This window comes from Syngnathus typhle, linkage group LG3, assembly GCF_033458585.1.
Source record: "Syngnathus typhle isolate RoL2023-S1 ecotype Sweden linkage group LG3, RoL_Styp_1.0, whole genome shotgun sequence".
Taxonomy (NCBI): Eukaryota; Metazoa; Chordata; class Actinopteri; order Syngnathiformes; family Syngnathidae; genus Syngnathus; species Syngnathus typhle.
In genome coordinates this window covers 2,653,462-2,667,357 of record NC_083740.1, presented here as the reverse complement: position 1 = coordinate 2,667,357, position 13,896 = coordinate 2,653,462, and the positions used below count along the sequence as shown (strand labels likewise).

Genomic DNA, 13,896 nt, shown 5'->3' with positions numbered 1-13,896 from the left:
ATCCGTACTCTGATCAAAGCTGCGCCCATAAACAGATTCCCCCTGAATCAGAGCAATTAGCCGTAGCGGCGTGGAAAAGTTCTCTTGGTTTCCCCCTGCTTAATAATGGAAACTAGGATACCGTAGGGGGGAAGCACTCAGGCCTGAAGACGATCGCTCTCTCATGGCTCTGTGTTCAACAGCTTTTAGGAGCACTCTAAACAAATTAAAATGTATAAAGCTTTACTGTGACTTAATAAAGCGTCTCACGTATTTCTTTCGAAACGCAGATCGCACGGAGGGAATTGAAAGCACTGCTAAGGTAGCAGAGGCCAAATTCATGACTGTCGAATGAGATTATTTGCTAAGTACATGACACGCAGTTCGAGGGATTCGTTAGCCCAAAACGCCGACAACTTTGCTAGCATTAGCCTAGCCTGCTAGCATCTACCGTACATTGCATGTCAGTTTTGAAGTTACCAAAGCGTCATTAAGTATTTACAAGCAAGGTGTCGACATCCGAAGGGCCTTGTTTGCATACGTGGCGCGAAAGCCATTATTCACATTTTTCAAGGTGCTCTGGGAATGCTCCGCCGCATGGCCGTGCGAGGCGGCGCCTTTGGGCTTTTAACAACTACGAAAACAGCACCGTCGGTGGCTGCGCGATTTGCCGCTAAGACGTCAAAGTCAAGGCTGCTCATTTCAATACGGCCAAAGCGGGCAGCGTAACGAAAACAGAGGGCCTCGTTACCGCCGTGCGAATTGGCCAAAGGCGCTGAGGTAATGTGCGCTACCCGCCATTATCCCCAAAGTGTTGCTTTATAGCTCTGCATTACATGAACCTTCCCACTACGCAACAAATTAACTGGGACACGTTGCCATTGAACCTACACAAAATAAAAAGCAGAAACAAAATGGCACCTCCCCGCTCTTAATAAGTGTATCATTGATTTCTTAAGATGTGTTTTTGTTCGTCAGGCCACACGGAAAGATACCTCGCGCCGAGCCCTGGCAGCTAAGACAAGAGAACAGCGATGCGGTGTGGAACGAACTTGCCTACTTCAAAAACCTCACCCGTAAACTCACTCTCGAAAAGTAAGTACTTGAAACACTTTCCCGTGAAGATACCGACACACTTATTTCAATTTTTTTTTTTTAAATTCACTATGACCTTCCTGACTTCACAGCATCCCCCCCTCAGTCCGTCACATCATTACCCAACAGCGGGGGTCAGAGTAAAATCATTAGACTTTCCTCATTTGTGAAATTGGCCACCCAAATATTCACACATGAAAGCGCAGCGGATACAAATGACGTGGTCTCACCGAGGGTGTTTTCACACCTATAGTTCACGTTATCCGCTACAAATCGGTTGATGAGAACTTTCAATGTTCTTTTTTCGAGAGTAAACCAAAGTGCATCGCAACAAACCACAAAGGCAATCGATTTTTTGGGTCATAATAGATGTCGTTAAATAATAATTGTCCGCTCTGATCTTTCGCAACTTTTGAAACACACGCACTGTTTTCTTTGTCTTGTTCATTGTCTCGTGTGATGTGGAGGAGCGCCTGTAATCGGGGCTCTAGCGGTGACCCTCCGTGTGTCTCGGCACAAAGCTTGGCCCAAAGCCACGGTCTGGGCTCCTCCCGTCTCCCCCGGCCTTCACCTTCCCTCACCTCCTCCATCCTCTCTCCTGCGCCTGGCCGCTTTCTTTCCTCTCCACATTTCCCGGTTGCCTCCCCCTGGCCCTCCACGATGCCGCAGTGTAGGTTGAGGCCAGAGTTCTGGTACCCCCCCTCCGACGCTTCCCCTCCGCTCACCCCCCTGCCCTGTCCTCCTAATCCCAGCTGAGCTCATTATGATCTAGCCCGGCTGCCTCTCTCCAAGCCTGAGCTGTCTGAGTTAATTACAGGCTAGTAGCCCTCGTGCCGCTGATGCTGCCTGTTAAGGGATGTGCAACCGCCAGCCAGCCTGCCTGCCTGGAACTGAGCAGTTCACTGGATGGTCTGGGGGAAACAGGGGCCAGGGGGGCGGGCAAACACACTACACGCAGGGTCCTTGAAAGTGACCCGCGGGGGGAAGCCACGAGGGATGACGAGGGCCTGGCCTCTTTCCCTGACTGTGTAACTTGCCTGTCCTGAGGGCTTAGCGTTGATCCCCTTCATGTGCCCCTGAACAGCTACACTTTATTTTTCACATCACAGCCTTTCACGGGTCAGCCCAGTTACAACGTCAGTTTGGATTGGATCACCAGTAACTTCTGGTTAGCGGGGTGAGACGCTTGGTTGCGGTCAAGGTGTTGGTCAGGATGGATGGGTGGTGATGGACATTCCTGATCGGGACATCTTGTATTGGTTCTAGCACACAAAAAAAAAAAAATCTGACTATAAAGTGGAGTCGCAATGAACAGGTTTATTTTCAGAAATTTCCGGATATGGCAGCACACAAGTCGGACTTTATTCAACTTTAATTTAGAATCTATTCATAAGGTGCACCTTATCATAAGATCAATTTTTGAGAAAAGTAAAGGATTTTAATTGCGCCTCGGAAAAATACCCATATATATTCGCATATGGTAGCAAACGGGCCGGGCCGCGGTCACAGAATTCGCCGCCTCTGTCTTTGCAACAGTCGATCCATCATAGAGCACAAACGGCGCAATTTTCGAGAAGTATAACTCGCGGGGCAAGTCGTCACAGCTTGCTCCTCCGTTGACCGCCCGATGATGATTACGCTTGTGAAGGTTACGCCGCGCAATCGTCAACTAATGGCTAATTAACTCGCGCTGGTTGAGAATTTAGGAGCAAATGAAGACCCATTTCGAAGCTTTCAATGCCAGCCGCGTTCATCGCTCCATTTGTCTTTTGGCTTTCGTAGCCTTCTTTGTCATGGGACTCCGCACAGATGCTCTCTTCGGCAAACAATTCTTGCAAAACAACTTCCAGAGGTCCAAAATGACTCTTTGGCTCTGGGTTAGCTCTTTGGGTTAGCTCCCGCACAGCAGGCCCCGCGCATTGCCTTCTGTGATATTCGCGCCGTAATTCAAGGTTGAGCCAGGAGGTGAAGAATGTGCTTTAATTGACTAACTCTGCACGGCGACTAAATATAGACGCATTTCGACCTTCGGAACCCCGCCCCCGCAACGAGGACTCAGTGACTCTCGTTTAGCTAGCATCAAGATTTACGATTGCCAACCTGGCTCTTTTCTGAGCACATTTGATTGAGATGTCCTCGCGCTTGACTGCTTCGAAAGTAAAAAGGCAGTGTGGGCTCTAAAAACTCGCAGTGGGATCCTTTTATCTGCCTCATTATCCGCCTTTTCTCCACTCTCTGTCCGCGCTTGTTAATTGTTCTAAAAGGTTTGTTGGTTAAAAAAAGAGGCAGGGATTATTTAGTTTTCATAAGTAGAGTAAACACATGCAGTGCACCCTCAGACTTAAGATGCTGCACTCGGATAACATCAAAGTATAAATTAGCCGGCGTTTACTGGCGAGGGGGGGGAGAGGGGAAGAAAAAAAAAAAGGCTTTGAGATCATTTGCGGCAGCGGCGGCGGCGCGAGATCCTTTACACGGTGACCATTACGGACATGAAGCTCCCCAGCGAGCGACGTTGACTCTAATTAAGTTTAATAAAGTTTACCACCATGTTCCTCAGCTTGCCGCTCGTTTCATCTTGATTTGCTAAAAGGTAATACCAGTAATGAGTGTCTTTTGCCGAACCACGGACCCCAGGCAGTGTTGGAGGAGGGACATATTTTGCTCACACAAACAGAATGTTTTATGCATGTTTTAAAATCAGACCGCTAACGATTTTCCCCGTCATTAATTATTTGGAAAATTTATAGTTTTTTTTTTTTTCTTTTTACATGCTGTAATTATAATCCATGCTTCAATGCTGCCACCCGGTCTTAGCCTACCTCAAAGCGGAAATAAATGAAAACATAAATAATGCACTTATTTCAATGAATTCACATTCAAATTGAATTTACTTCTTAGAAAAAGGGTTAAATTGTGATTTTTTTTTGCTGATTTCATCACTTAGCAATCTCGCAAAATGGCTCCAACTGAAGATCCGCTATTGTTCAAGTGCCTCTTGGCCCAAAAAATGGATTTTCTCAGCATTGTGAAAAGTGGCTTTACAATTCCCCTCATTTGAAATCCAGCACTAGGCTATGAACTCCCCGTTTCAGCCACCGGAGACTCTCCGAGAACAAGAAGCCCTCGAGCTCAAGTTTGACTCCAGGGCTATCCCCCAACAGCCCTCAAAACAAGATTATTTTTCCAACAATGGAAATGCCAGAGGTCCTTCCACTTCTTTTTCCCGGCGAATTCTTCAGTTCCGAACAAGTGCTCTGCGCTCGCGAGCACAATGGCTGCGAAGGACGCAGCTGCGTTGCGCACCCTCGCGGATCGAAACCGGTCGACTTGACATCAAATGACGTGCAGGGTATTGCTCTGGGCTAAAGTTCTAGCACGCCACGAGAGATTCTTTTCTTTTCTAAAACACAAGACTACAAGTGTCGACCACATCGCCAAGTTGCATCTGTTTGTTGCCATCAGTTTTGTTTCTGCAAAAATCGATTCTTCCAATTGTTATTGAACTTTTGAAGATACTCGGGCCAGTAGAGGTCCAGTACAGCCCCTCAAGGTAAGAACGGCACTGGTGCACCTTATCGGGATAAAATTTGTACTCCAGTGTGACTATTTAAACTTGTTCAGGGGCTCTTTCCAAACTGTCTACGTCAATAGTCCCTTTTTGGCAGCATGTTGTATACACTAATGGTGGGATTGTAAAAATAAAATCTTCCTCCTACTGAGGACCAATGCAAAGTACGGTTTTCATTACCATTAAGGTGATGGAGGGGGTTGAGTCCCACGGAATTCCACAAAACCCGCATGAAGAATTTTGCGGTCGATCTTGGATGTCTACAATCATCAAACATCAAGAGATTTACTTTTGCGCTCGGGGTGTACCCTTTGTAGGTTCTACGAGATCCTTGGCTCAGTTTCCCCATGTCTCGTGTGTTAGATCCATTAGCCGCGCAGCATGCTAATAAAGAATTCCTTGCTAGTTTTGAAGTCAAACCGGAGGCTCTCGGTCATCCATACCTGCAACCGGATCCTCTCTCCATCACGAAAACACGCTCAGCCTTAAACAAAATTGAATGTTTCGCATGTGATTTTTGGCTCGGGCATCAATAACGCCGGCATCTCGACGTGCGCTCCGGAGAAACACGAGCTGGAGCAGGCGTCTTGCACTCACTGCATATTTCAGCTCGTTTGTCCCATTAACAGGCGGGACGCAGGAGGCAGCGCTGGTGCCTCATCGACTTGAGTTCATTTATGGAGGAAAATCCATAAAGGAGCGACACATATCCATCTGCTGCCTCACCCCCTCCCCTCAGGGAGAGTCATTTGTGTACTTATTTAAGCTGCGGTCAGCCATTAGGCCAGGCAGGCGTTTACTGGACTGTGAGGGCTAAAAAGCTAATTATTCCCTGTCCCTGTGCACTGGCTATAACTTTTCCCCAGGTCATTTTCCTGACATTTGGCAAAACAAAACAAAAAATCTCGTAAAAATGAAAGTTGTCTCGTTAATTGCCATTGTGATCGTCGTTGTTTTCCCGCTCACACAAGTGACCTCCTTAACTCCGCGGAGTGGCTCACGCGTTTTGATTTTTTTTTTTCTCTCTTTCTTCCTCTGCAAATGAGGTTAACAGACGGTAGAATGGCACCGAGCTGGTTTCTGCCGCTCCGCTCGGCAGCAAAGGGGAGGGATGCGAGCGAGGTGTGTGTTCTTCAGGTGCGCTGGTCTCGGCGGGGGCCTCGTGCGTATCCTCGCTAGACGTTCACTTGGTGTCCTAATAATAACTTGAAAGTGCAAAGTCTCCAGAACGGTGCGGCGTAATTAGCCTTTAGCAAGAATCAAGCTAATTGCAGAGCGGTAATTGGGCACGCTTTCCTAAGTCGGATTGTCTACCGTGTTGCTTGCGTGACGACCTCCTACCTCGACGTTTCATCTCTTGTCACTTTGAATTGCATGTGAATAAATAAAACACACTTTAATTAATTTCTTCGTGTTATCTTTTCTGCGGGGAGGTGAATGTGGAGCGCGGGATTTCCGAAGGGAACGAGGAGCTAATGTTGCGACATAAATGGAGGTCACAACGGGATGTTTGGAGAAAATTAGGCGGTGTGGTGGAATTATTTTTTTTTTAAATCTCCTTTTGATGTCATTAATGCAGGGTCAGCTTGGAAGAGGAGCTGGACATGCTTCGTGTCCAGGCTGTGATGGATCGGGCCACGATGAAGGAGTTCCACCTGAGTCTCACTGAAGAACACCAAGGTGAATAGATTCTCATTTTTCTGTGGATGCTTTTCAGTTATTTCAAAGAATTAGCAAACATGACGACATTGGAAGAGGTATTTGTGATCAATAGTTGTACAATGGGAAATGTGTTCAATCTCAAGGCATCGCTTAATTTCTTGCAGCATGAAAATATTCCCGTGCGAAGAACTCTTAAACGTGACAGCACTTTTGACTCCCATCCGTGGCAATTTGCAAGGCGAATTAACGAGGCGACTCGGTGGAATTAATAGGACAACTCAATTAAGACTTGATCAGCCCTTCCGCTAATTGATCGGTAGATCAAACACTGCTCATCTTGTCAGCGTGAAACCGTTGCCAATGTTAAAAAAAGAAACGCATCGCTTTTAATTCCGTTTGCAGCCTTTTGTCAGTCGGTGACCACCGCAACCGCCGTGGCTTTAATTAAGAAGTTCAATAACAAATCTGTCCCGGATCACTTTAATTTTGCTCACCGCCAATGATGGCGTCTGGCGGTCGAGGCGCTCGCATTGCATTAAAAGGACGGCGCTAATTGAAATGGAGCGTCCTTTGCTATTGACACTCGAGGCGGGAAGTATTGAGCTTCTTGGAAAGGACGTTCTAATTTTACATCTTCTCTGACAAATAATCGCTCGATGGAGGTGTTGGGCATTTACTTTTGGTGTCATATGATTCATGACTATTACATTGGGTTTATTTTCAACGTTAAGAGTGGATGATTGGTACCCATTACCGTTTTTTCCCCCCTCTTTTCTGTGCTGAGCTGCTGAAAGGAGCAAATTTCCCCCCTCATGGAATCAATAAAGTTCTTTCTAGCTAGCTGACTAGCTAGAAAGAACTTGATAGAACTTGTTCGCTCGCTAGCTCGCTATGTAGCTTGTTAGCTAGCTAGTCAGCGAGGTATCTTAAAAAATAATTTTCTAAAAAATAAAAAACAATACAGCGACGATCAAACTACGCTTTTCGTCACGACCGCTTTTGACACATTTGGAGTGTAACCCTTTTAAATGATTCATCTCATTATTTGCGGGCACCCTCATGAACAGTTTGACTGTAACCTCCGCATCAGGAGCCTTGAGGAGCTCACCTCAACCGTCCCGGAAAATAAGTTGAGAGTGACTACAACGCTCACTCGCGAAACCTCTGCGACCTGATCAAAGAGCTTCGGGGTTGAGGCGTTCACGCTAGGATTAGCGCTAACGAAAGGCAACACATGAAAGGCAGCGGGGGCCTTTGTGCCATAGCCCGTGAACAGACATGGGAGGGGACACTAATGTATGCCGCCGTGCCAGGACCTCCTCCAACAGCGGGCGACTGGGGAGCCACCGCGTCTTCTTATCAAGGAGGTGCCGAGGTGACAACTCCCAATCGGGTCGGAGCTGGATAATTTACTCCCGCCGCCCGTTACGTATATACCCAACCTGTCCTGGCGGCCGCCGCTTCTGATTGGATGTGACGTGCCAGGAAGACAAAAGAGCCGGCTAATTCCAAGTAACAAACTTCCCAGGACAAAACACGAGGGAGCGGGCTCCCATTTCGCTTTGTCCTTCTTTTGTCTTTGACACTGATCTGAAATATCCATGTCGGAACAAATTATTTTGGTCACCTAGTCCCCCTTTTTTTTTTTTTTTTTATTTAACCAAAAAAGTATCCACTTCTTTCCTTATTTGCTCCGCTAAGAAACTGTCATCCAATTTTTGTTTGATCTGATCCATTTCAATTCATAATCCAATTCCTTGATAACGTCACAGATTACAAATGTCAATGCATTAAATACCCTTGAGAACAATTTGAAGAAGGAAAAAAAAAAAAACATTCGAATTCAATCTTTACTCTGTACTGTGTGAAACCCGTACGTCAGTCTGTCCGTCGGGGAAAGCTCTCGGACTACAAAGCTTGGCAGCCCGGGGCTGTACAGCGCTCACCAGAGATTGAACTACTCGCATTTGTTTACGATCCCCCGAGAGAGAGAGAGAGAAAAAGAGGCTGCATCTTATGTGCTTTTTTTTTTTTTCTTTCCATCATTGTTTTCGCATTTCCTTAAGGACTATTAGAAAAACACTCATCTGTTATTTAGGATGAAGACGCCTAACCGTCTGACAATTCTCCCTTCTTTCGGTTTGACTGGCAGAAGGAAGAAGAAAAAAAATCCTTTACGAATCTGCGGATGAAGAAAATTAGGCCTATAGCGGCGCTAATTGATTTAATGCAGCCCCTTTTTTTTTTGCCGTCTTACTCACCAAGCCGCTCGGGTTTGACGAAGCGTGTCACAACAAGCACCTTTGTTCTCCCGTGCAGAACTGCTTCGCAAAGTGGAAGAGGAGCGCCGGGTCAAAAGCACTTCTCCGGAAAGGCCCTCCGTTTCTTCGAAGCGGTTGGAGCAGTCGTTTGTGAAGGTACCACGCTATGCCGTCACTTAGTCTTCTTTGTCACCAGTAAAAAGAAAAAAAAAATTACAGATGGAGCCGTAACTGCAGCATAATGGCTCTGAGGAAATTAACCTCTGTCAAGTGCGGGTTTTTTTTTGGGGGGCGTCACAATTCAGTCCTTCTCGTGTCTTCAAGTCAACTTAAAAAGTGTTTTTCTTTCACTTGCCAATGTCTTAGCTTCAATTAGTCAGTCATTAATGGTGTACCTTTCAAATGCTTCTGCTTTTGTGGCATTGTCTCCTTGGCTCTGTTTTAATTCAAGTCGGAAGGTACCGAGCTTCACCCAACAGGCCGAGCAAAACTCGATTGTAAAAAGGGAGGAAATGCCCGGAGGCACAATCCGAGCAGACAGCCACTGTTGCAAAACAATGCTAATGCGAGAGCTAGCTAACGATCTGATTTACGAAAGATGCAAATGGTTGCAAATGTCACTCACTCAAAATTATGACTATTTAAGTTGTAAAAAATCATTTCAATCAATAAATAAGGATGTAGATATATTTTCCGGAACACCAAAAACGTATTTTTGAAATGCCAGAAATAGATCAACTTATCTATTGAGCAAGTCACTTTTGGAGCTTTGCAGCTTGGGTTTGGACATTTGATTTTTAGCACCATGACAATTCATGCTAATATCTCAGAAATGAAATCCAACCTGACTTTAATCGAATCTAAAAGGCCTTTGACCATTTCTCGTGAAATGCCCGATATGCAAAATTCCGCTGAGGCTCGGAATCCTTGATTCCCCTAGATTGAGCAGCTGGAGCGGAGGATGATGTCCCTGGAGGGCGACACGGAGCTTCTGAGGGAAGAGAAACAGCAGCTCCTTGAGGCCAACGAAGACCTGGTCCACGACTGCCGCGGACTCCAAGCCTCGCTGGATCACCTGCGAACCCAGGAAGCCGTCCGCCTGCAAACCGTACAGGCCCAGAACCAGGCCCAGGCCTCGGCTCAGGAGGAACGACATCGCGGCGAGGTGGCGGCTCTCCGATCCCGACTGGCCGACTCTCGGAAAGAGTCCGGCGAGCTCCATCGGCGGCTCCTGAAGCTGAGGCAGGAGATTGGCATTCTCCGGGCGGCCGGGGACTTCAACAGGAAGAGCGCGGCGGGGCCGAGCGGGATCGCCGGCAACAAGGCTAAGCTGAAAACAATTCGGCTCCGGGGTTCATTACGCCAGCGCAGCCACCCGACCGTCGCCGCCAATCAAGCCATCAGCTGGCAAGGCCGTAGCCCGAGTCCCTCCAAGGACGAGTGGGAGGACATGAGCGTAGCGAGGTAATGATACACGCGCACACGCTCGCCCATTCCGACCTCATTATTTTTAGGTGTTTCGAGTGGGCCGGCGGGCCGCCGAGCATCGAGGGGACACCGCGCATATGCAAAGCGTAAGCAAATGGCTGATTGAATTTCAGCCTTCCGTCTAGTTGCTATTCAGGAGCCATTGAGGAATACAAGCAAGAATGATAGAGGGAGAGGGGGGGGGCACTGTCAGATCCCCGTCAAGCGTCCTGGGACGGCTGGCTCGGAGCTTATTGACTGAAATTTGCATGCAAAATTAGAAGTCTGCGTATCGAAAGTTGAAGCGGTGCCAGAAAAAGCCCATGGATGAGGGGGCCGCCAAAGTCTTGATACCTTTCAGCGGTGCCATTTTCCTGCGCTCGTAACGCCGCCCCGGAATTGACAGTTTGGCAGTTTGATTTAATATACTGGTCCTTTGCATATTCACTAACACCCCCCTCAGCCCACCGGCAGCCACCCTTGACAGCTCTAAAGATCCCCCTGCAAGCACTAAAGCACCCAGCGCACATGCGGAGAACCTCGCCCCGTGCCTCGTTGTCTTGCTCATCTTGTCGTGTCAATTCGCAAACGTGCCTTTGCCACACACATAGCGCTACTCTGCTTGCTTTAATTTACTTGGATAAATTTTGAATGACCCTGCTCGGCTCTGTACCAGATGTCTACAAGCTGTTTAACACCCTCTAAATTAAGACCCATCGACAGTAATTATTTCATGTATGTTTTATGCAAAAAAGCCACTGAGCCGTTTATTGAGTGATGGTCGGAATGATTTGATTTCAAACACTCGGAGCTATTGCTGATATTTAGTGTCCACCCCCCCCCCCCCCCCTCTCCTCACTCATTTCCCCCCCCGAACTCTCCCTTTACACTCAGCCCCGCCTCCTCGCCGGCTAATTCGTCAGACCGTGATCCACGCCGGCCCACTCGAGGCAGTTTAACGGGGACCGGGTGCGGCTAGGCCCCGGCTTTCCCTAATGTGTGGCTAATAAGCAGCCGTCTAATAGACGCTTTTTTACCTGCGAGGAAAGATCCGAGCGGATTTGCCGAGACGGCATCTAAAGCAAGATGTTGTCTTATTTAAGGCACCTGTCGACTCATTTGTCGGTGTTACTTTAAACCCCCGCCCCCCAACCCCCGCTTCTCATCTCGCCGAGGCCTTCTTCAATGCCGAACTTCTGCCTCGAGAAGTTCATCCTAAAATGTGACAAAGGTGTCAGGTCTGTTCAAAGATGCTGACACGTCTTTGTTTTCATCCTCGCTCAAGTTTGAAACAGCTGGAGGCAGTTGACTATTTCTGACCACATCAGCAGTTTTATTGTGGAGGGACGGGTCAGAATCAGCTTGGTGTAGAATAGAGATGGGCACCAAAATTGCTTGGATTGCTTAAAATTCTATTTATAATAATGCAATAATATAATGAATAAATAATATAAATAAAACAGTATGAATAAATAATACAATCATAAAATTTAATAATATAAATAAATATATAAATAATTAAATAAATAAAGATAGTGGAATTGCTTTAAAAGAATGCCGACAATGGTGAGGCTTGCTGGCAGCTCCCTCCTGACCAGTTTTAACCCTAACTAGCCTCCGGCCTTGTCATGTTCCTGTTAGATCCCCTTACCGTAGTCTCACCCTCTGCTGCCTTTCCGCCGCGCTCCACCTTAATAAACCCAGCGGCGTAAATGTCACTGGCTTCCACCTTCACGTCAAAGGTCACCGTCAATAAACGTGCGCGGGTGCGTGCGTCTCAGAGAGAGCCCTCACCGGCGCCGTCCATCAGACGCTTTGCTTCTGCTCGGCCGCGCCTCTCGCACCCGTCTGTCACACGTTGGCGGGCTAATGAAGGCCACAGCCGCTCTCATACATGTTGATGCATTCACCGTGGGCAACAGACGCCAGCCACACTTTTTCCACTTAATTTACACCCGCATTTACACTTCCTGCTTAGAAATTGGATGGGAGCATTGATTTTCTGTTAAAAGGTAGGAGGGGAGCTTGAAATGCACATATTTTGCTTGAAGTCAACTAAATCAACCATAAAAGGCAAATTGGATTTTTGGTCCAAGGGTGGTACACACACACACACACACGCTCAAGCTCAGAGTCAACTCGGACTGTAATGAACTTCAACTTTCTTCTCAGCGACAGCGAGGAATACTCAGACAGCCTCAACGGCGCGCCCTCGGGGACCAGGCCTCGCGCACAGCACAAGAGGAAGGTGAGTCTACTCTTCCGGTTCGCGCTATGTCCCCCATTTAGCGCTTCAGCCAACCTGTCATACATAAATCAATTCGGCTGTCAGTTCCAGAGCTGTAAGATGCTCTCAATTAATGTTTGCCCAATTAACGCTGCTGTGTAATGCCGCTCTGGTGTATATATGATGAAGGGGCGCATGTTTTAAAAGTTTGGAAAAGGATGTGGTTCCTTGTGAACGAAACGGATTTATGGAGATAGTGGTGTCATCTTAAACTAATTTTAGACCATATAAATTCAATATTTTATTTTGAAATTTGGCAGGCCTAAAGTATAGTCTTACCAGAATTTGTGGTATGCCAACTCAGACTGGGTGAAATTACTGAAAATTAAATATTACCATATAAAACTGATGTCATCATAACAGCTGATGGACACAATTATTGATTTTTTTGTTTTATTATTCAAAATAAAGTCCTGGAGAAAAAAAGGCAAGTCAAATAAGAGTAAATCGATGGCTTTTTAAACCAAATGGGTACGGACCAATCACGGCTCACCTGCTTTCTGGGTTTGGTCATGTGACATTCGCAAGTTGAGCCCGAAGGTCATTTTCAGTCGGCAGCGGGTAGCAAAATAGCCGCCCCCCTGAGATGAATAAAAATTTGTTGCTTAAGTCATAGTCCACAAACGCAATAGTTTTGGCCAAGAAGTGAAGGGACATTGATGAGCTCTGAATTTTTCTTTTTTTTTTTTTTTTTCAGTTTTTACTGCATCGGTCGCTCCATGTCAACGTTCTAAATTATTAAACCAACCACTTCCCGTGCTCCTTCCTTCGCAAAGGCTTCCCGTCTCTCCAGGCCATAAATCCCGCTCGCCGCTCTCGTGTCCATCAAACGTCTTCACGGGAGAACACGGTAGCACCAAACCCCTGACAGAGACTTCTTGCCAAGGAGTGAACTCAAGAGGGGAACGCGTGAACTTCCTCTACTTTGACAGCTAGCGAGAGCAATAGCGCTTGAGCGGAAATATTTGCTAGCGGGGGTAATATTCTCACACCCTGTGTAGTTTGTAATCTCAAACTTTGCGCCAGACTTTAGCTTTGTTGCTAATTTGCATCTGCAGTCGCTCAGGAAGAAAGAAAATGGCCAAGTGAGGACACCTGCACTTGCTTTCCAGTCATGTAGAGCTGAATGGGGAGAGAGCAGAGTGGAATTTGTTCCACTGGTTACAAGTTCACTAAGTGTACCCCGCAGCTCCTCCCAGGCTGATTAGCGGGATGACTCGCATCACCTTCACGACGCGCTTTGCTCTTTTAACAGTTCATCTCCTGTCGCCTAAGCACGGCTTCTTCGTGTGATCAAACGTGCCGCTGATGAAATCGTACCTGACCGTCACAGGAAGCAAACACAGAAGAGTCGGGGGGGGGGGGAGGGGGGTTCGGAGGAGCTTGCCTCTTTGATGTCACTACAAACGATCTTGCGCTCGGGAGATGTCACACATCGGCGCAAATGACTACGCTGAGACGTGTCATACCGGAGCAGCGCATCACGAGCGGGGGAGACAGTGATTGAACAAAGCGCAAGCTCCCGTCACGGCTAATACGACTGAGCGACGTCGGCTCCCGAAGTCGGGCGAAGG

General features: G+C 47.2%; 1 protein-coding gene across 4 annotated transcripts in view; it reads left to right on the top strand.

Moving 5' to 3' along the window:
• cntln (centlein, centrosomal protein) overlaps positions 1–13,896 on the top strand; it is a 58,519-nt gene that overhangs the window by 20,450 nt on the left and 24,173 nt on the right. For all 4 annotated transcript variants that reach the window (XM_061273961.1, XM_061273959.1, XM_061273958.1 and 1 more), the window contains exons 12-16: positions 958–1,074; positions 6,225–6,325; positions 8,627–8,724; positions 9,509–10,032; positions 12,208–12,283. In XM_061273961.1, coding sequence (XP_061129945.1) covers positions 958–1,074; positions 6,225–6,325; positions 8,627–8,724; positions 9,509–10,032; positions 12,208–12,283 — 916 coding nt within the window. The remainder of the gene's footprint in view (positions 1–957; positions 1,075–6,224; positions 6,326–8,626; positions 8,725–9,508; positions 10,033–12,207; positions 12,284–13,896) is intronic.